Source organism: Quercus suber, unplaced genomic scaffold (genome assembly GCF_002906115.3).
Source record: "Quercus suber isolate HL8 unplaced genomic scaffold, Cork oak 2.0 scaffold_692, whole genome shotgun sequence".
Lineage (NCBI taxonomy): Eukaryota > Viridiplantae > Streptophyta > Magnoliopsida > Fagales > Fagaceae > Quercus > Quercus suber.
In genome coordinates, this window is record NW_027070133.1 from 113298 (window position 1) to 135939 (window position 22642).

Genomic DNA, 22642 nt, shown 5'->3' on the forward strand with positions numbered 1-22642 from the left:
TACCAGCAAATTCATAACTTCCATTGTCAAACTACAAGATTAGTTCATAAGTTACAAAAGACATTGTCAACAAGCCTTTGACAATGAATATATAATAATACAACCTGCCTAATGAGTTCTCATCTAACATAATATAACCTATATATATATATATAGTTCCAGTGCCAATAACATATACTAACAGCAAGATACAGAGTCCCAACAGCCCACCAAAATACTCCACCATACAAAAGACATTGTCAACAAGGCTTTGACAATGAAGATGCAATAACAACCTACCCAATGGTCCTTGTAAAATACTCCATTGCGAAAAGGTATTACATACAATTGCATATAAGCATGTCCACCTATACTTAGATTACCAATAGGTATTAGATACACCTAGTTTAAAATTGCCAAAAGGAATTACATCAGAAATGTCAATAGGTTATTGACATTAGCCATTACATGTAAGCATGTCCACAGTTAATCTAAATTTACAAAAAAATGCATCATAATGTCTAAAAGAATGCTTCATATATTATGCTAAGTGACTTCTAGTCACGGTACCTAGACCTATACAAAAGTCCCAACAAAAAATCATAGTAATGGGTACTAGCTTTATACAAAAGTCCCAACAAAAAAGGTGAATCCTTAGACATGCCAACCATCAACCTAGATGCTGCACGTACTCCTCCCACATGCGGTCAATCATATCATTCCTGAACTCACCCATTGCTCTCTTCGCTGCATCAGACATCTCCCTCACATGCCTCCTTTCGACACTTGCACTCGACTCAAGAGAACCTTCATTGTTTCCAGTTTGTATATCATCCCTATCAATGTCAAGGTTCTCCCATGTGTTAAACATTACATCTCTTCGATTATTGATGCGTATAAAATTATGTAACGCACAACACGCAAAAACAACCAAACGCTGACGATATTGCTTATACTTCGTCGTGCAACTCAAGATGGGAAAGCGAGCCTTTAGGACTTCAAAAGCCCTCTCAATCACCATGCGCAATAAGGAGTGTCTATAGTTAAACAACTCTTTCCCCAATCTCGGTTGCCTACTACTCCTCCTAAATTCTTGGGCATGATATCGAGTGGCCTTATGTGGTGGAAGAAACGATGCACCAATGGGGTACCCCGAATCAACCAAGTAAGAGGAACCTACAAGAATAGCATATCTAAATCAGTAATAATAAATATTACACGTATTGCTATCCACAAGACAGCCTACAACAGATGGTTTGTCTAATAAAAATGTGACCCATTCTGATTGTAGCAACAGATGGTTCAGCCACGAGACAGCCACAAGACAGTTTTAGAATTAGTATCCCACATGAAAGAGCCCATTAATTTAAATAAAGAGAATAGGAAGTGAAAAGACTCCCAAATATGCAAATCAAACAATGCAAAAAATGGGAGAGATACTCTAGCATTCAACAACATAAAATAAATCAAATGAAGATGATGCAAAGGAAAATAGTTTCAATGTAATAATAGTTCCATTTGGTGTAACCATTAGAAGCCTTGAATCAAATGTCAAGGAAAGACACCCACTGTGTTTAGGGATTAGAGGAGGTTGAAGAACTGCTGCATTGGAAAACAAGCAACTAACCTCAGGTTCTATGTGGCATATATAATCATTTGAGGAACTAGAAACTACCATTGATATGGATGCTTAAGAATTTAATTGTCTCTGTGGTATGAGATTAAGAATATCTACAATTTGCTTTTGTATATGTGTTGCATAAGATTAATTCTTTTACTTCAATTTTGCTTGATATAGATTTGAAGCTATTTTTATCAAATAAATACTAGTTAACTTAGTATGTTTTATTCATGTCAATAGGGATCTCTGGTAAAACCTCAAGATTCTAGTTCTTTAACTAACAATGGATTGCAAGCGTCCAATACCTCACAATTGGGATCCCAAGCCCCTTCTAAAGGTTTGCATTACTCAATTCTATGTTTGTAGTTTGTACTTGTCTAAGATTTTTTTTTTTCTTTTAAAGAAATGAGAACTATAAACAAAAAAATTATTTAAATTAATATGCATCCAAAACACTGCAAAAATAAGCTAAAAAAATAGCAATGGATAAAAACAGCCCCAACTCCCGAGGAATAAATGAAAGTCAGACTATGCAATTCAATTGTCCACTCCTAGTAATGCAAAAAATAAAAAGTACCCTTTAAATGCTTTTAATGAGACAGTCTCTACTTGACACCATTGACCAGTTAATGTGCCCAAAGAATTGAATGATGAATACCCAAGGGCAACAACTATTGTCTAGTTGCTCCATAATCCTAACCTTTTTGGCACTTGCATTTCAAATGTTAACTGACCACTGAACCACATCCAGCAACTTATGGAATTACACATGCAATTCTCTACAAGTGCCTTGTTCCCTACAATCTATTGTCCAAACTAAAGAATGAATATGCATTAGTAGCTTGCTTTTCAATCTTATTCAGCATACAGCACCACTACAAAATAAATTATAACTTAAAACCACATAAAAAATAAATAAATAAATAAACACAATAAATATAGAGTACTAACACCTCTCAACCAGCTCATTCCATAGAAGCAATAGTCAAAACTTAAGGTTTAAAGTTCAATCTTTAAAGCCTAAGGGCACGACTTGGTCACAGATCGGTTTTATAGCTACTGCTTGCTTGTAGCAGTGAAAATTTAAAGGCTGCAATACATATAATGCAGAATTTAAGTTAAAGACGCATACCTTCTAGTGGCCATGGGAATCCATGCTTTGGGTCTTTAATAGCTTTTTCAAACACCCTTGAGTCATTGCCACTTCCCTCCCAAGTAGAATGGACATACGCAAACCGCATGTCATGGTCACATGCACACATGACGTTGGTTGTAACAATGCTCTTGCAACTCCTGTGAGGCTGGAGTCTTTCTGCTAATGGCTGAGCACTAATATTTGTTCCATCGATAGCTCCTATACTTCTCTACAATGAATAGTGCCGATTAGTTGAAATACTATACAGTAATATGTGTGAACAACCATTTTGGAAGAACTTATATTATGAAATCATTTACCGCAAACCAAGGGTAGTACTTGTTGCCCCCCCCCCCCCTAAAAAAGCTTTGGAAGGCCTACCACATTCGGATCGGCTTGATTAAATGTTGGCCATATATATGGATAGCTCATAACACCCTACGGAACTTGCAGTCCACAGTTTCAGTGGAACGCTGAAATCTGTCTACCACAGGTTGCATCCGAGTATTATGGCCGACAATGTACAAAGATATGGCCACTAACTCCTGCATGTCAACACGCCCCTTCCCTTCCTTCAAGTACCCATAATGTTTCAGCTCATCAACCAAGTGATAGAATAGACCTAGTGTCATGCGGAACATATCATGACAATTGGTAGGATTGTCATCTCTCACTTCAGCCATATAATTGCTTCCATTCAAAATGCTAGTATGTTATGGGCACTTGTCGTAATGCCGCTAGAAATATGCCACCATCTCGCCAATAAGTGGAAATACAAACCAAAACTCTTCCTCCTTGCTATCATACTCTAAGTTTGTGTCTGTACCAATGGTCATGTCATCATCACAGTCACTGATATCCATGTCGTCACCACTAAAACCACTACCCATGTCATCACCACATCCACCAATGTCCATGTCATCATCATCGGAGTTAAATAAGCATTGTCAAAATCATATTGCCAGAAAGGATCATTGGGGGAGACCTTTATACCCTATACCCTGCAAAACCAAAGCATTAGAACCAAAAATATTGCAATATATAAAGGGACAAATTAATATAAAGTACTAAGGGAATTGCAATAATGTTAGCTAAACTCACCTTACACTGTAAGTAACATGAACTAAATAATAAATATTACAAAAAAAGTATAATACTATAAAAAAAACACCGTGTACATAATAGCAATTACCAAACACACAATGCTTTATGTTAATAATGTCAACTACAAAGCACCAAGTAACAAAGCTCACATACTAATTTAAATAACATCAAATTCATGTGCATAGTTCACAACACTCAACATTACAATAAAACTAAATTAAATAAAAGTGTTCAACTGAATAAGAGAAATAAAACCTAACGTCGAACATTGTCCAAGCACACACACATAAAGTCCTTAAATACCACTTAAAAACTACAACCAAGTGATTCACATCGAAATCACAATAAGAAAACATTACAAAAGCAATACCCATTAATTATCCGGCTGCTGAGCATGGCGCTCCATCCATCTCCTCTTCCTATGCTCTGGCATGCCCATGAACAACACCTTTTTCCCTTTCTTTTGAAGAACCTCGACAATGTTAACATAGGTGTCATCATCAAGATCTTCATAATGGTTCAGCACTTCTAAAGCTCTCCCAAGCAAGCAAGGATCACCACCACCGGCGGATTATGCAACATGTTTAGAGCTACCACTAGACTTTCCCTTTTTGTTGGAAAACCTTTCCCTTGCCAACACAGTGTACTCTTGAAGAGCCATGGTCATCTCACTAGCCCATCCACTTTCTTGGCAACCTTTTTCCCTTGGTAGTAGGCTCTTCGATGGGACGTTTGTCTGCATGTTGGGTTTGCTCAAAAACAGGGGGATCGTCTTAGGATATCCCTCCATGTTAGGATTGTAGCAATCATCATTACCCAACTAGGTACGACATGCCTCATTGGCAAGTTCCTCCTCTAGAGCACGCTCTTCATCACTATCTGGGGTTGGCGTGTTTGAGAAAATTTGAAGGGAACCGGTTACAGTATTAGGGGCAAAAAGTTGCCCCAGCTTGTCATAATTAGGACACCATTTCTTCCGTAATGCAGGTGTTTTAGGATCCCACTGAAATGACAATATATACATCAAAATCCTGCTAATATGAAATAGAAAATTACAAAAAAATATGCAAAGAATTAGGATAGTAAATATAACATACCGCAACCACGTTAGCCCACACCTCTTCAGAAGCAGTAACCGTTTGGGTTGTCTCATCCCACCCTAACCCGGTATGCCTCAAAAGTTGGCCCCACTTTCTCTGTTTTTGCCTAAGCCTATTATGCTTATCTTTCACTTGCTTAGGGAGGAAACTCTTCCCAATTTGCTCATTTAGGGTTTTCGTAATTGATAGCCAAGTTGTACCCTTAAAGACATCATGTTCCATATTCCCCTTTTGTTGTTCATCAACCATAATGTCAATGAAATTTTGTTCAATGTGGGGAGGCCACATTTTATCATCAGCATCCTGAGTTTCTTCTACCATCTAATACAAATTTCCCAACACAATTGCATATGTTAATATATATGTATATTAATAGTTTTATGAATAGGCCACTTGAATCTCTAACCAACCACTCAACTTAAGTGAAGAAGATAAGAAAACCTATAATTTCATAAGCATGGACATGAGCAGCAAATATTGCATCAAAGTTGTACTGCATCAACTTAAGTGGCCTATAAACAAGAAGATGAGCAACACCTAAGGTATTATAGCAGAAACACAGTCAAGCCTAGAAGAATGATTATTTGATGCAGCTAAGCAACCTTCTAATTGTATCCTCACTCCATACAATGGAAGTGTGGCTCTATTTCCTTATATAACAACAGGTTTACATCATATATAGAAAACAATTTGTACAAGGAAAGATTCTAGAGTAAATGCAGAATACCTAAAGAAATTGCAGAGAACAAAGTTAGCCCTTAGGCTTGATATTTGGATTTGGGAGGCAATCCGTCATGATCTTTGGTAATTCAGCTCCTTGATTTAAGGACTGAGGCTGAGAATTTGGCTTGTGTTTGTTACCATATTGGAATTGAGGCTGTAACTGTTTATGATCCAAATGTTGCTGTTTGTGTTAATCTAATTTTCTGCTCTGATAAATACAATAGAAAGCTCATATAAAGAGCACTCTTGGAACATAGAAAGTCATGTCGTAGTTAATGTTATCCTTGGTTGGCATAAAAGAGAATCCTGGTCAATGTCCTATGTTTGTTTTCCAAGTCTTGATCACAGTAACTAAGATAAGAGGATACAAAAAGTTAAGGAACTTGAATAACCAAAAGACATATAATTGCATTAATACTTCATTAAAAAACCTGTTCACTTGTTATAATTTAACAAGACAATCAAGCACAGGAACGAAAAGAAGGAAGCAATGAACCTTGATAGTATCTATTTGAAAAGGGATAGGAAAACAAGAAATGGAAAAAAAGAAGTGGGGTAGGGGAGATGAACAAAAATAAACTAAGACAACATGTTGTAAGCATGTCTCGCAAGATCAACATGAACCAATTTAAGATTATTATTTCACTTGCAAGCCTATTTGTTTCTAGATTTTTCATACGTGAAAAGCAGGATCAGTTCTGCCTCCATACAAGGTTTTGAACAATAATTTTTCAATTAGATGCTCTCAGTTAATTGATATGTGTAATTACTAGTATAAACAAAAAGGGTCATCAACATCAGTCCATGGAGGAAAAACCATTTTCATATCTAAAGTATAATACCAGCAAAAAACCCAAATCAAGCAATGGACATGGAAAATGGAGAGGGGGATAGAGATATACATTGCACCTGGGAGACATATATTGCACCTGGGAGAGGGAGAGAGAGGCATGGACATGGTGACAAAGGTCGGTATGGACTCGCCGGTGAAGATTCAAGCCTGGTTCAGTGCTTCGATCACGCAGTGTTCTTCTTAGGCCTGGTTCAATGCTTCGATCACGAAGTGTTCGTCATGGAGCTAACTTGCTAGGAATGAAGAGGGAAGTGAAAATGAGAAGAGCCCTGACTCTGATGTGAGAGGAGGCTGAGAGAGGGAAGTGAGGAGAGGGAAAAGTTTTGCTGAAAATTTGGGGGAGAAATGAAATGAGACAGGGGAGTTGTAACGATAATAACCCAACCTGACTCTGATGTGACAACGCACTAGTAAGGGGCCCACAACGTCATCTTATTTACCACATTTGCCACTGAATTTCAGTTTTCAACTTTTGAAAACACCAAAATTCTATTTTCATTTTCCATCATCCACATCCAAAATTTTGAGTTTTGAGTCATGGAAACAATCATCTAAAACTAAGCCAAACAGTTTGTCATCCGTGGGACTCACTCGGTTTGGATGATGGATCATAAAAACTGAGTGATATCACTCAGTTTTCATGATATCCAAACAAGCTCTTATCCATTCAACTGCAAGCAGCCTATGTCACAAAAATCCTGGTTGCCAGTCATAATATCAAACAATAAAAGAATAGTTCTAGTAGGCCTCTAGGATACCAAATGAATGGCAAATCTGCAATTGTAACAGTAATTAACATTTAGAAATCTCGCTCCACCTATTCAGCCAAAAAATTCCCACTACACCTTAAAAACTTATTGGAAATTATTTCCTCCTATGGAGTCCTCATTTTCCCTCTCATGAGCAACAAGTGGCATTTATTTAATTTTTAAATGTCATATGTCTTATATTTAAATAAAAATGGAAAAGACTTGAAAGGTTAAATGAGAGGAGATCTTATCACAAAATGTATTCCCAGTTCACACATATAGCTTGCTTTAATGTACCAACCTTCTTCTTAGTGGCAGCAAACTCTTTCTTTATTCCAGCTGAAAAACCTAAAATTACAAATAGGCTGTCAGAAGAAAACATATATAATTTCACTTTTTATTTATTTATCTTAAATATTGAACAATTAGTAAATGTACACAAAGTCAAAACAGAATATCCTTCACCTCCTTTCACATATCACAAGCAGTACATGGATATAATGCACATAGGTATTCAAATATGGAATCCAAAATGTTCAAACCAAAAACAGTGTAAATTTTGATTTTTTTAAAAAAAAAAAAAAAAAGTCAAACTTCATATTATTATACACATGCACGTCTAGATGCTAAACCCACCCTAAAGCAGAAACTTCAAAACGAATCCTTCTCTCTTTAAGACATGCTGCTTGGAGGTAAGGGATTGAGGCACAGCCATCAATAGCTCCACCAGTGTACTTAACCAAACTATTCCCAACTTCAAACACTTGCCACTAATCTTCAAATAACTAAATAATGTTCCACTAAATGGAACAAAGGTGGTGAATGGAGTGTTTTTTTTTTTTTTTTTTTTTGAGATAAAAGATAGATATTTTATTGAAGTAGAGCAAGTATAACAAGAGTACCACTAGGAACAAACTCCCAGAGCAGGAAATAATATCATTTAGCTGGACAATACCAACAAAACAAAACAACGAATACAATATCAACAGCTACAGAAAAACAATGCTATTCAACCAACTCGAAGAGAGCTAGTTTCTATTCTGTAAAGCACAGTCTCTAATACTCTTCTAATATGCCAATAGCCCCTTCTAGGATGATTTTTGGATGCTGTTGGATTCTATCAAAGTAGAATTCATTCCTTGCGTTCCATATTGCCCAAGACACCATTGCCCAGCTTCTAACTCCAGCTGTGGAAGCTTCTCAACAAGCAAATTGAATAAATTGAAGAATTCACGAGCCTCATTTGAACACTTCTGAAGTTTACCCCAACACATATCCTACACGTTTCTGGCAAAAGGACATTCGCATAGGAGGTGTCCTACAGATTCTGATAACTGGCAACAGAATTCACAATGAGGTTCAACTGATACCTTTGGCCGAGAAAGATTCTCCCTGGTAGGCAGTATATTGGAACAAGCACGCCATAAGAAAGTTCTAAACTTTGGTGGGACATTCAAAGTCCAGATTTTTTTTCTAGTGATGCCCATCTTGCCCAGCAGTTGAGTGCTCAATTCTGGATCGTTCCTTCATCCTCAGCACCACCCGATATGCTGATGTCACAGTGAAGACATTATTAGTATTTTCAATCCAATTCAAGGTGTCATGTGTTGTGTACTCTATGTCTATGAGTAAATTAAAATATATAATTACGTAATATTATGAAAAAAAAAAAAATCTAGCAAGTACCACATAGACACGTTTATAAAAGAACATCAAATCTTTCGTGAAAAATTTTTGATGTAGAGGGAAAAATCACAGGGCAGCTTCAAAAAATATCAATTATGAAATAAAAATTATAACTCTTAAGTTTGTGCTAGATTTGAGTTTACAATAAATTGGATGTATAACAAATAAATTTGAAAAAGTAAATATAATCTCACCACAAAGTCAGTAGCAAAATCTTCTTTTAAATACTCCAACTCTCCATGTAGCACTCAAAAACTATAAGAGAACTCTACCAATTTATCTCTCTTGTGTGTAACTTGAGCATAAAAAAAACTCTCTTTTTTTTCTTTTTCACTCTCTCACTGATTCTCTCTATCTCTTCATTCGGCCTGCACCTCAAATGGCTGAATATCTCTCTGTGTTTCTTGCTCACTCTGTGGAACTTACACGATATTTCAGATCTCTCTCAGTGTGTTTCTTCTCACACTCTCTGGCCGAATGACCTTTGCTTCTTTATTTTCTTCTTTTTCTTTTTCTTCAACGTGTCCAACACGTCTTGCATCACTTCTCATTAAGAGAAGAGACCTCTCCTTGGTCATTTCTTAATAAATGGGAAAGCTTACTTTGAAGACTTTTGAAACAAGCTCACAAATGAGCTTTGACCAAGCATGTCGGCTGGACCCACACGGTGCTTTGCACCCAACATCATGCTCTAAAGTTTTCAATAGAGGTATTGCGAGTATTTCCATCCGTTTTTTGTGAGCAAACAAGTCAAAGAATTTTTCCCTATCCCACTGCATAGTCAATCAAATCCTTGACATACATATAGGTCGAGTATCCTCTAGAAAGATTGGCTTATGCGACAGCCATTTTTGGGTTGATACTTCAATTGTTCTCCCATCTTCTACCCTCCACCACGAGCCTTCTTTAATGATATCCCTTGCTACCAATAAACTCCACCACACAAATAGAGGATTATTACCAAGGTCTGCATCCATAAATGAACACATAAGGAAATACCTGGACTTGTATACTCTGTAGAACAGTGAGTGGGTTTTGTGAATTAAACGCTACACTTGTTTAGCTAATAACGCTAAATTGAACGCTTGGATATCACAAAAACCCATACCACCACTTTTCTTTGGAGTACATAACTTCTTCCAGTTAATCCAATGGATTTTTCCTCTCATCTCTTGTTTTCGCACACCAATATTTTGCTAGAGTAGAATTCATTGTGTCACATAAAGCCTTAAGAATTTTAAAATACCCATAGAGTAGGTAGGTATGGCCTGAGCCACCGTTTTTACTAGAATTTCCCTTCCTGCCTTTAAGATGAATTTTTCTTTCCACCCCATAACTCTTTTGGTAATTTTTTCCTGCAAGTCTCTAAATGTATTCATCTTTGATTTACCCCCAACCATAGGAAGCCGAAGGTATTTTTCATAATCCTTCATAATTCTTCCTCCTATCAAATTCTGAACTGCTACCTTAACTTCTGGTGTAGTATTCTTGCCAAAGAAAATCAAAGTCTTCAATGTATTAATTGTTGACCTAAAGCCCTTTCATAGCAATTCAGCAAACCAAGAAGGTACTGGCATTCTTCCACTGTAGCTTGGCAAAATATGAAGCTATCATCTGCAAACAGAAAATGAGAGATATTTACCCCATTACTACATCGTTGTTCTAGTAATGTTGTTTATATTTTTTGAAAATATGTGTGGGTGAAAAAGTGTGTGAAAATACGTATAATGTTATTTAAAAACTGAAAGTGTTGCTTAAACTACCATACCAAATGGCCCATAGCTATTGCCTATCGGATCAAAGAGGATAGACCCTCTACCTACATGTTCACCACGATTGTGCACCAACTGGACTGAGGAAAATGGAATGGGCAGATGCTTTGAAATTCTCTTTGTCATTAGTACAAAGAAATCTCTTGAGTCTGGGTTTAGAACTTTATGGTTCGTTTGGATTTATGGAAGTAAAGTAGAGTTAACTAGAAATTAGCCAACTCTATCTTTCGATTGTAGTTCGAGGAGTAACTACAAGGTGATCGCAATGTCCACAGAAACTGACCACAAATTCCTCATTTGGTCTCTCTCTCTCTCTCTCTCTCTCTCTCTCTCTCTCTCTCTCCTTTTTTGAAGAATGTAATAAGGGCTAAAGCTAATAGTTTTAGGAAAAATTATAGAGTGATTAGGTGAATAACGTCACTTTTGTGTAATGGTCCATCATTCTACTTAAACTAAAAGATTTCGTTACTGAGCATTCTAAACGTGTTGGTTATTCTATAAATACAAGTCCTTGTGGGATGAAGGGCAAATGTCAAGCTTCAAATGTTTAGGAAAAAGCTTTACATACATACAATTATATTGAGTTATAGTAGAATTTATCAGCAGAGTTTAAAAAAAAAAAAAAAACTCCCACCTAATTAAAATTATTAAATCACTTTAGGATAAATCTCCGCTTCTTCCTATAGTGGTCTTGGTGCATAAAGAATCGGATTGGGCTATAATTGTAAAAGCCTAAGAGGCCCAAACTATATATATTCATCAATTAATGGGCTCTTAATTAACCCAAAGAAAACACACAATGTGCTCTATGTTCTGCCATTAATTGGGCCTATGGGTTCATTCCAGCATATGTACTTTCTTTCTTTTTTGAAGGTCGGCATATATACTGATCACGCCCCAATGCGTCTGGATGCCTTTTTCTTTTTCTTTTTTTTTTTGGTAAATTACATACTCCTTTTTTTTTGGATAAGAATTACATGGTCCTAAGTCCTAAACTTTGTTGAGAATATCTTGTTTATTTGGTATTAAAAAAAAAAATTCCTAAACTTTAAGCCTTGTGTTCTAAACCTTTAATTGTGTTTAGTCACTGTTTGTGTTGTGTCAATTTATTTTTTTTAATGGAAAGTGCTGTGTCAATTTAAATAAAAAAAAAAATTTGTTAATATATCAAGTAGTTGAATAGGAGATCTGAGATTCAATTCTTGCCGATACCAAAATTTAATTAGTGTCTTAAATTAATGATAAAGTTTAATTAAATTTTTATCCCAAAAAAAAAAAAAGTCTAATTTAAAAAACCATTTTTTATGCCACATCACTCTTCCTCACTGTCCATCTCAGACTGAGACCTCTATCACGCTCACTCGTTAGTCAATAACTCCAAACCCACAAAGCCTTCTTCGCGTATTGGTCAAGAACGAAGCTTGCAGACGGCGGCGAAGACGGCTGTTCCGGTGAGTAGTCTCTCTCTCTCTCTCTCTCGGCTGAGTTTTGTAGGTTTAGGGATTTGGTGAGTTTGGGTTTGGGTTTGGGGGGTTTGAAAAATGGGATTTTCATTTGGGTTTTGGTTTTGGGTGTCTTTCAAGTTGTGAAAATTCCTTGCTAGTAACTAAATCTAAATCCTTGCTTATTTAACTTTATTCTGAATTGGATATTGGAAAATTTGTGTGCTTGCTGTATTTTTTTGCTTGTTTTTTCGGTTCTTGTGGGAGTTAAAGGGTTTTGTTATTAATATGGCTGCTGTAATTTACAAATTTTATCAGCTAGGATAAGATAGGATTCAGAACTAGGAAATTTTGCATAAAGATAGGGGTGCCCTTATTGATGAAAAGATGAGGAGAGCCGTGTGAGATTGTTTGGAATAAAGTATTGTTAAATTTTTTGGACTAAGATTTAGTTGTTGTTGTTGTTGCTACTATTATTGCTTCATTTTCAATTGTGGGGATTTTTTAGGAATGTAGGTATATTCATTATGCATGTTTGTATTCCAATTTTTTAATTGTGCGCGGTTTGAAAATAATATATACTCTTCTGCTGTGTTTCTGAATTTTGACCTCTTGAACTAAATTAGTATTGATTAGTCAATGTGAGATTTGTAATCTGCAGTTTCAGATTTTCAACTTTGCCTTTTCGTTAACCTTATTGGTGTGTTGGCTTTGTATGTTTCATTTGCTGGGTTTCTTTTTTTCTTTTTCTTTTTTCCTTTGTTCTTGTGTCCATATAATTTAAAACTGAATTTAGTGCAAATATTAGACGGTTTAGGTAAAATTTCTGCTGGTGGCTCTTTAAGGGAATCATCCAGTGCTATTAAAAGAGAATTGGATGTCAGATTATAGAATAGAAGGGATTGGTTCTGACTTCTGATTCACTCAATTTTCCTGTCTAACTGAATGATGTATGAGTAATTGAAGGAGGTTATATAGAGGTATAAAAATTCAGGAAGAAAAAGAACAAGAAGAAAGTAAAAATTTTAAAAATTGGATGGTGACGAAAGGTCATTGAGCTCAGAGAAGATTTGAATGCTGACTATTAATGATTGGGTATTTTGTGAGTCAGGACATGACTATTTCTTATGGATGAACCAACTTTTCCTGATCCCCAACCCCATCTTTTACTGTTCAATCATTTTAAGTTTTGTGGTCATTTTGTTTCAGGTTTTGGGCTCCATTTCATTCTGAAATCAACAGCATGAATTTTGCAGCATCTTTATGCAGAAGACTAAGTGTTAGGGATCTGGTTTCCAATGTTCCTGTTTACAACAGTGCTAGTGGTACAATTTCACATTACTTTGCCAATTAGAGTACTCGTTTCATGAACATTTTATGAGTTTTGGTTCTAATGCTTTATGTTATTCTGAATGTAGAGGTTTCTGGAGATGGATTAAGTTTGATGTTTAGACGTTGGGCTACCAAAAAGAGTGCAGGATCTACAAAGAATGGACGGGATTCAAAACCTAAGAATCTTGGAGTGAAAAAATTTGGTGGAGAGGTAACTGACTGATGCTTTGGGTAAAGTTATGACTGAGAAATATTAATAACAATAAGAGAAGAATACTCAATCATCTTTTCTCTTTACTTACAATGGGATTCTTCTGTTCATTGTAGAGGGTAATACCTGGCAATATCATTGTACGCCAGCGTGGCACCCGTTTCCATCCAGGAGACTATGTTGGAATAGGAAAGGATCACACACTTTATGCTCTGAAAGAAGGCTGTGTCAAGTTTGAACGAAACAAGCTGACTGGACGCAAATGGGTACATGTTGAGCCCAAGGATGGTCATGTGCTTCATCCTGTGTATGCAGAAGCTGGGGCTCCGAACCTACAGACAGCTGCTTAATTCTCATATTGTACACACTATATGTTGAAATTTGCAACTCTTATGCCCCGAGTCCATAAATTTTAAGCGGCACTTGAAATCTTGTAGTTGTAGTTATTGGTGGTACTGGTAAATGTTTCGTTCTTGCTTTCATTTGTCTTTTGGTGCAATTTAGTGCAACAATTAATCTGACTCAAAATTTAAAATTTCATTTCTCTTTAAAACTAGATGTCATTTGTATTAAAGGTACATGAATTTCTAGTTGGTAATAAAATGTCTTCTCCAGTTTTGTTTATGGTATTACATACCAAATTACCTTCTCTTTTCCGTTTTTGACATTTTTGTTCCCCTAAATGTAAAATTTGGGAATTTAAAGGGGAGCCACATAAAATGTGAAGATTATAATGCAGTAGTGAAGATAAGTTTATTGAGCTTGGTACCCTTTCCTTGTGGGTTGTGCTTAGGATTTAATGTAATCTTTATTTGTGATACCCAGGCTAATTATGAAGCGAAGGATTCTGTCTGTGATGCTAGGTTTGGATTCTGTTCAAGTATCTGGCTTTCTTTTTCTTTTTCTTTTTAAATTTATTTATTTTGGGTATAAGGCCTCAAGAATTTTTGTCAAAGTGGACTTGTATTATTAGCAGAGACTGCATAAGCCACTGGGTTTTCAGTTGTCATCAATAATTGGATGGTTCCAACGGGTAGTGAGAAACTTCTAGTTTTCAATTAATTACTTGTCTCTCATCTTAGTGTGTTAGAGAATTAAAACCATTATCATGTTTTCTTTACCCTCCCTCTGCAACTTGGTATTCACTGATGCCAAAAAGGAAAAAATAAGTGTGACGAGTAAATGTAAAGAGAACAAAGACGAATAATGAATTGCTTTAGGTTTGCTCCTTTCAGATGGGTCTCAGCTAGAAGGATATTTGGCTAAAAAATTTAATGTGGAGTAATCAATATTGCCTCCATTGTTAATGAAAAGTATGTTCAGCTACATTGACATGAATCAGTTTCTGCCATACCTTTGAACCCATGAGGCATGACTTGATCCTTATTACAAGTATTCAAGCAACAAATCTACAAAGAGGTCCATGTAGTAAATTACAACCACTGCATTGAATACCATAAAACATAGGGAAGAACTACGATATTGCTGATTCCTTTAGACAGATTCCTTTAGACAAATAAAAGATGAGAAATGCTAACGAATGCCCTTAGGGCATTGGTTAACAATCCATTTAAAGAAAGTTTTTATAGGAAAAAAATAATAATGTTTTGATAGTTTTTTTCATTTCCCATAAAAGTAGTGTCAAAACTTTCTTAAAATAGATTGTTAACCAATGCCCTAAGGGCACTCGCTAACATGACCCATAAAAGATTACAAAGAGAATGTTGAAGGGATACATTCAAAAAAGCATACTGCCCCTATTGCAGGTAACATGAGGTATATACTAGACCTTAAACCTGGCATGAGTTCTAATCCATAGGATAATCGTTTTCGGTTCAGAGGAGTAGAGAGTACTGATCTCTGAAAGGATGTTTCATTGTTTCCCTCTGCAAGATGCTTGTTTTAGTTTCCAAAATGCATATTGATATGATTTCAAAAGAAATGCCTGTCTTTCCCTCAAACGCGTACTCTTTTTGATCCAAAAAACACATCATTTCCCTTCTGGAGAGGGATGTCTTTCCATTTATGAAATGCTTGTCGTCTCTCTTCCTGAGAAGACCAACCGTTTATATTCCATAATGCATCTTGTTTACAGAAGCCATGCCATTTTTTTTTTCTCAGATGTACGTCATTCTGCATTGCTCAAACACATCTCGATTGCCGCGTTCCCAATTTCTAAATCCCAAGCTGTTTTGACCTCAAAACTCTAATTTGTAGAGTGCTAGCAGAATACCCCTTAAGACAGATTGAAATTTGGAAACTACTATATTGACTCACTTTCAGAAAGCTTCATACTCTCCACAGGGTCGTCAGTTGCCTGCGAATCAGACAGATCCTCTTTCAAAAGAGCAGCTTCAGAGAGAGTGTCTACCAAAAGACCAGATTCAAATCTTTGACGCCGTTTTACTATAGCCTCGACCTTTTTGTCGAACTCTTCATCAGTGCAAGCCAGCATGTAGCGCAGCTTTAAATTGATCTGCTTCTCAACCAAAATCTTATGCCTTGGTATTATTCGGTCATCAAGAGAATAGCTGAAAAACCTGCAGCAATTTCATTATGGACAGTATCAACAATTTCATTATCAACAGTATCAATAGCAAAAACATAAAGAACAAGAGGATAAAGGTGATTAAGGAAAAAAAAGAAGCAAATAACCAGACCCAAACTCTCATTGTGTAAATCAAAAGCATGAACTACCAGTATAATAAGTAAACTGAAAATGACAGGTGCTATTTTTCTGAGCCTTGCCTTCACTTAATCAATGACTAGCCATTTTATTATGACTAGGATTGATCATCCAACTAATTTTGTAAAAAACAGAATGAAGAAACATGGGCAGATAGGACTCAAGGCAATACAGCACTCTGATGCAGCTCACCTTGGAAACTTGATCAGATCTTCAAGAGGCCGGACCATAGTTCTCCGCAAGTAACGATACTTTGGACGGAGGACATCTACATTATATCGGAGGAGCATGGGAAAATCGGCAATCATCTCACCCAATTGTCGATAACGAATGCCAAGTGACAGAAAATATTTCACACTAACCTCAAGCTTTTTCGATATGCTACATCCTAAGAGCTCTGGTCCCAAAGCTATAACCTTCCCAATATCCTTCTCATTCACTCCAGCTCTGGTCATCAAGAATATGACCTGTATTATAATCCAATTTCAGTATGTCACTACAGCTCAGTACTAGATGTTATTCAGCTGGATAAAAAAAAAATGTACCTAATTATTAGCTTTTCATTATGCTGGATCTTTCTTTTTTTTTTTTTTTAATAAATATTATGTTGGACCAATAAACAGCAGAAACAAATATAACCAACTAGCATTTTCATACAAGCATTACTTGTCCAAAGTTAAAAGAGGTCCCCCATCTTGACTGTTTTGCCAGTTAGAAACACCTGACAACATATTATAAATAATTGTCTTTGCTGTGTGTGAAGGGGGACCACTAAAGAAATGACAAACAGATAAACATGCAATGAAGGAGCCCGTGCTGAGGGGGAGGAGATAAGAAAGGGACAAACCACTCGCCGGATCTTCTTGTCGAGGCTGCATGTTAGTAATGAAGGAAACTTTACAAGCATGTTGCCAATGGCATCATCTCGAATGCCAATGTCCTGAAGAAACCGTACCTTCACATGAAAGAAAAAACCAATTAAGTATTGTTATCACAAGGCATAACACCAAAAATGGCATATAGTTTGATACAACATACATCGGATTCGTGTTCAAATAATTCAATATACATGTGTTTCAAAAATCATTATGGCAAATTGATACTGGGGGAAAGAACTTGAGGACTGATACCAAAATTAGTCCAAGGAAATCTAAACAAAAGAATTCAACTAGTTTGTAGAATCTCGGTAAAAATATTGCATTTAGAACAAGGTCCAAGCACATTACAGTATAACTAACAAGGGCATACCTTTGGCACAATGGTCGTCTCCAAATCAATACAGAAAACTATTGGTTTACTCATAAGTATTCTCTTCATACCATCTCGGGAAATCCCATGGTAGTACAGATACTTAACAAGAGGTTTCAATTTTTCCTCAATGCTACAGCCCATCAGTTGTGGCTTAAACGCTATTAATTTGCCAACCTCCTCAGTACCAATGCCAAATTCCTTTAAATAACTAACCTGGATAAACACAACCAGCATATCTGTTAATGTATATACAAATTGGCTATTGATTAAAAATACATCATACTGAAGCAAGACCTATGCACACAATTAGTAATTTCTTAAAATTACTTATGTTCCATGTTTCAATTGTTTTTAATGCTAGAATTGTCCACAACAAAAAATGGATGCAACAAGACTCCAAAATTATGAAAGAGCAAGGCAAAAGGGGCTCAGATACCTTTTCATTCATCTCTTCCAAAGTAAAGTAGCCAAGTACCCTTGGATAATCGAAGACCATTGTTCCAAAATCCTTCTCATTCATACCCATATCCAAGAAGAACCCCACACGGGCTCTCACTTCTTCCATGCTGTAAGACAACAACTGCGGACACCGGCCCACAACATAACCCATCCAATCCATCCTAACTCCATTGCTCTCCAAGTAATTAACGATTTCATCCAATTCTTCATTGCTCCGCTCCAAAATATTCCTTCCAGATTTTGTGAGCGCAACCCCAAGAAATTCCCCTTTTACATGAATCGACTTCAACCACTCAATTACCCGTCTTATCGACTCGATTTTTCCCCTGGACATGCAAATCAGCTTCCCAATTTTGGGATAGGACACTGAATTATGCTTCAACCACCTATCCACAATTCAGAAACCACAGTTAACATAATAATGAGCCCTTTAAACCCATCTTTTCACTTTGAATTGAAAATTACTAATCACCAAACTTTAAATCAAAACAAATATAACAACTTGGTATCAAATTTGATAGGCCACCGATTATCCCAAAATTTTAAACTATTAGAAAACGGTAAATTTAATCATTTAACCATCCCCTCACAAGTCAGTCCAAAATCTCCCTTAATAAATGGGGTCCAATTCATGGAATTTTTAACATTTTAAATGGGTGGTAGAGTGGAGAGAGTGTTTGGACTTGGAACCACCCACTCAGATACCATGATAAACTAGCAGTTGTTCAAAAGCTTAGCTTAAGACATTAGGAAATGATGAATTTAACCATTATTCTAACCAAATTTAAGCAACCGGGTTTCATTCAAATAAAAGGACTCAGTTACCAAATTTGATAAATTAAACATATTTACACCAAAACACCACAAATAACAGAGCCTAAACTACATTACACAACCAAAACAACAAAAGCGGTGATCAGTGACTAAATTTAGTTACTTTTAACATAATACTAAGAACATAAACTACAACACACAGAAAAAGCAGTACAACTAACATAACACCAAGCCCTTTAAGCCCATCTTTTTGCTTTGAACTACAACGAACTAGTCACCAAACTTCAAATTAAAACAAATATACCAACTTGGTATCAAACTTAAGCAACTGGGTTTCACTCAAAACGAAAAATCCCAGTTACCAAATTTGATAAATGAAACAAACTTACTCCAAAATTCCACAAATAACAGAACATAAACTACATTACACAACAAAAAACAGTGAACAGTGACTAAATTTAGCAAAACTTACCTGATGAGTGGCACAACACGGGAGTCATCAATGACAGTCTTGGCACGAAAATTGAAGGTGGATTCCGAGAAGTCAGGCAAGCGTTTCATAGCGGCGGCCTCGACCATAACATAATCAATGAAATCAGACAACCTGCGAGTTAAATTGGTGGCGTAAGTGATTCCAAACTTGCCTTTTCTTATCATGGATTCCTTGAAAATCTCTGCAGTGACTTTGCGTCGAATCTCGAGAGCTCGCATTATCAAGTCATGATCTTCTTCTTCTTGTTCTTCGTCACTGCCATTGGTATGGGTTTGGAAGAGAGTTTGCAAGGGAGGAAGGGAGGTGTGGACATCTGGGTCAGAGGGGGATTGGACGTAGATAGAGCCTGGGAACTGAGGGGTGCGTTTGGTGACGAGGGAGAGTTCGAGAAATTCTACTTTTTCTTTTTCGTCGAGAGGAGTAGGGGCAGGGGCAGCGTGGTCTTGGGGTTGAGGTTGTGGTTGTGGTTGTGGTTGAGAGAGGTGGCGAAGGAGGAGGGAGGTGGATTTGGAGTTGTGTGTGCGGCGGAGAGAGGAGGAGATGGCGGTGTTTGGGCGGTGGTGGAGGAGGAGAGCGTGGGAGTGCTGGTGGAGTGGACATGAAAGCATCTCTATTTTTTTTTGGATAAAGAGTGAAGTGGCAGTGTTGAGACTTTTGGGAGGGAGAAATGGATATATATATATATATATATTTTTTTTTTTTTTCTTTTTTCTTTTTTCTTTTTTCTTTTTAGAGAACGGAATTTTTTGGTTCTTTTTTCTCTTAAAAAAATGACAACTTAATTTTTTTTTTTTTTTTTTTTTTTGGAGAATCCGGATCTCACGGCCAAGTTTTATTTCAAGAAAAAATTACAATGCATATCTCGATACAAGAAGAGCTATATCATTAGGGATTAACTCAATCCAAACCTATAGCTCATTGCTTGACTTAGAACATCTAGCAAGAAAATGAGCAACCGAGTTGCCTAAATGCTTAACATGATTAAACTTACAAATCCGAAACTCAACAGTTAAGACAAGACTATCCTGTATAACATGACCATACTCTAGATGATGTACCTCTCTACCCAGCAGCGCCTTGATGATGTGCTCTGCATCCCTTTCAAAAATAGCATCGAAAATGCACAGCTCCTTAGCAAACAATAACGCCCTTCTACAGGCAAGAGCTTCCACCGTTCCGACTAATATTGGGAGTGGGACACGCTCAGCCAAAGATCCAATCACTCTACCATAGGAGTCATGAATGACAACCCCTAAACTCGTGAATTAATGTATTTTCAATGAATTGACAATTAAGTATTTGTACTCGAGCATTAAATTCAATAGATTTGAAAAACTTGTGATATAAATTCAGAAGTTTTCAAATTATATTTATATTCATTGTACTAGCGATTTATGAGGTTTTCATAACTAAAGAGTAGAATAGTCTATCAAAGGTGAGAGCCTTAAATATCATCCAACCTCCATTCAAAAAAATAAGAGAGAAAGTAAGATCGGTGAAAAAATAATTGACTTTTAAAATTTTAAATGACATAATATTAAATGCACATTTATTTATAAGTAATACATTTCTTACGTTTACATGAGATATATAATTGTAAATTTGTAATATATAACAAACTAATAGAATCCACTCCATTATAAGATTTTTATCATGAAGCCAAGGTGAGGGGTTTATTTTATTTTAATGTAGGCGATCCTAGATTTTATTCAACTATAAACAATAGAATCCTTGTTATATTCTTCTTCTTCTTCATTTTTATGGGAAAAAATGATAAATTCTTTTTTCAGCGTGCATAAGAGGAATTTGGGTCTATAAATGTTGGGAAACATTTAATAGTTTAACTTTAAAGTTATATAATATAAAATCATTTTTGAGCACAACAAGGTCCCATGGTCTAGTGGTCAGGACATTGGACTCTGAATCCAGTAACCCGAGTTCAAATCTCGGTGGGACCTCAAATTTAACAATTTTTTGGGTACTTTTCCTTTCTCCTTTTTCTTCCACCCCCCTCTCTTCTGGCTTATTTGACGAATTGCGTATGTCAAAAAATCATCATCCCTACTTAAAAATAAATAAAAAGTAAATCTATTAAATCAGCGTCTGTAAAACGTAAAAGTTCCATCTTTACTATCAGTGTCAGCATTAAGCCATTATATTAGTCCAAGATTGAAAATGTATCAAGCCTTATCTGTTTTTCTCTAATATTTTTTTATTCCCTGGAGGACTAAAAATTTGGATGACACTTTTATCTTGTAACTTCAAAAGAAAAGGTTGGATGACAATCTAGCAAAACCAAAAATGCAGAGTGAAACCTTAATTCAAGTTTCATAATCTGCACCCTCGAAAAAAAAAAAAAAAAAGTTTCATAATCTGCAGCCATTGACTGCCCTCAAACAAAATTATAGTAAAGAATAAGAACATTTCGATTAGAATAAGCGTTATGAAACTGAAGATGGGTATAATCTCTCTTTCCTTTTTTTTTTTTTTTTTTAATCCCTTGGTCCTTTCCTCTCTTCTTTTTTTTTTTTTTTTTTTCCAGAACCAAAATAAGAATATGATTTGAATGAAGCATCCTCAACAATTACAATTTACATTCCACAAGAGGACCAGAAACCAAAAAAAAAAAATCAATTACAGCTAAAAATTGTAGCTTGTATCTACCACGATGAACAAGCTGTCAAACAAATAAGAACCATATCCGTCTGTGGCACCCTCCGAACCCCCTCTGAAAATTCTCTGTATCCAGACCCAATCCACAAAATGAATTCACCATCCCGAAGACGATAACTTTCATGAAAATCTCAGTATCAGTCTCCCTTCAGGGGGTAGAGTACAAAAACAGATTGAAATCACAATTAGCTCCAAAACAAGAGGGGAGGGCACTGGATGGTACCAGAGAAGCAGGCACTCAAATGGGAAGCCTGCTGTATTATTGACAAAGAATCAAGAAGTCTCAAACTCTGTGCTGTGCTAGTCCTGATTTGATCTCACTATATCTTGAACATCAGATGGTTCCGGGACTATCTCCCTGGAATGCCGTCTGCGTGAGGATGAATGCTCCCCATTTTGGCCACTTCCTTGTGAACCTGTGGTTGCAGACTGTTTTAAACTGCTGCCTCCTTCAGCTTTATATGTGGAGGTTCCTGGAATACCAGAAGCATCAGATGTGCTATGACGCCAGCTACCAAACACACCAGCATTCCAAGACCCTCTAGAAGAAGTGGTTCTAAGCCTTCCAGAGCCAGAATTTTCTTCCCTGACTACCTTTA

At 36.3% G+C, this 22642-nt stretch overlaps 4 protein-coding genes and 1 non-coding gene across 5 annotated transcripts; 2 read left to right on the plus strand and 3 right to left on the minus strand.

Annotated features, from left to right (window-relative positions):
- Positions 1-385: 385 nt before the first annotated feature.
- Positions 386-3068, minus strand: LOC112038606 (uncharacterized). The gene is made up of 2 exons (XM_024071429.2): positions 2733-3068; positions 386-1155 (listed from the first exon to the last, which is right to left on the minus strand). The coding sequence occupies exons 1-2, from the start codon at positions 2860-2862 to the stop codon at positions 650-652; spliced, it is 636 nt and encodes a 211-aa protein (XP_023927197.2). The 5' UTR covers positions 2863-3068; the 3' UTR covers positions 386-649.
- Positions 3069-3118: 50 nt separating this feature from the next.
- Positions 3119-5584, minus strand: LOC136064462 (L10-interacting MYB domain-containing protein-like). The gene is made up of 3 exons (XM_065766226.1): positions 4937-5584; positions 4210-4842; positions 3119-3736 (listed from the first exon to the last, which is right to left on the minus strand). The coding sequence occupies exons 1-2, from the start codon at positions 5258-5260 to the stop codon at positions 4660-4662; spliced, it is 507 nt and encodes a 168-aa protein (XP_065622298.1). The 5' UTR covers positions 5261-5584; the 3' UTR covers positions 3119-3736; positions 4210-4659.
- Positions 5585-12038: 6454 nt separating this feature from the next.
- Positions 12039-14331, plus strand: LOC112038617 (uncharacterized). The gene is made up of 4 exons (XM_024071444.2): positions 12039-12173; positions 13374-13489; positions 13583-13707; positions 13824-14331. The coding sequence occupies exons 2-4, from the start codon at positions 13408-13410 to the stop codon at positions 14055-14057; spliced, it is 441 nt and encodes a 146-aa protein (XP_023927212.1). The 5' UTR covers positions 12039-12173; positions 13374-13407; the 3' UTR covers positions 14058-14331.
- A 704-nt stretch (positions 14332-15035) lies between these two features.
- Positions 15036-20032, minus strand: LOC112038612 (transcription termination factor MTERF2, chloroplastic). Its single transcript, XM_024071438.2, has 6 exons — positions 19350-20032; positions 18081-18489; positions 17642-17857; positions 17241-17348; positions 16586-16860; positions 15036-16247 (listed from the first exon to the last, which is right to left on the minus strand). The coding sequence occupies exons 1-6, from the start codon at positions 19976-19978 to the stop codon at positions 15971-15973; spliced, it is 1914 nt and encodes a 637-aa protein (XP_023927206.1). The 5' UTR covers positions 19979-20032; the 3' UTR covers positions 15036-15970.
- Positions 20033-21256: 1224 nt separating this feature from the next.
- Positions 21257-21328, plus strand: TRNAQ-CUG (transfer RNA glutamine (anticodon CUG)). Its single transcript has one exon. It is a non-coding gene; the product is annotated as a tRNA-Gln (tRNA).
- The last annotated feature ends 1314 nt before the right edge of the window (positions 21329-22642 follow it).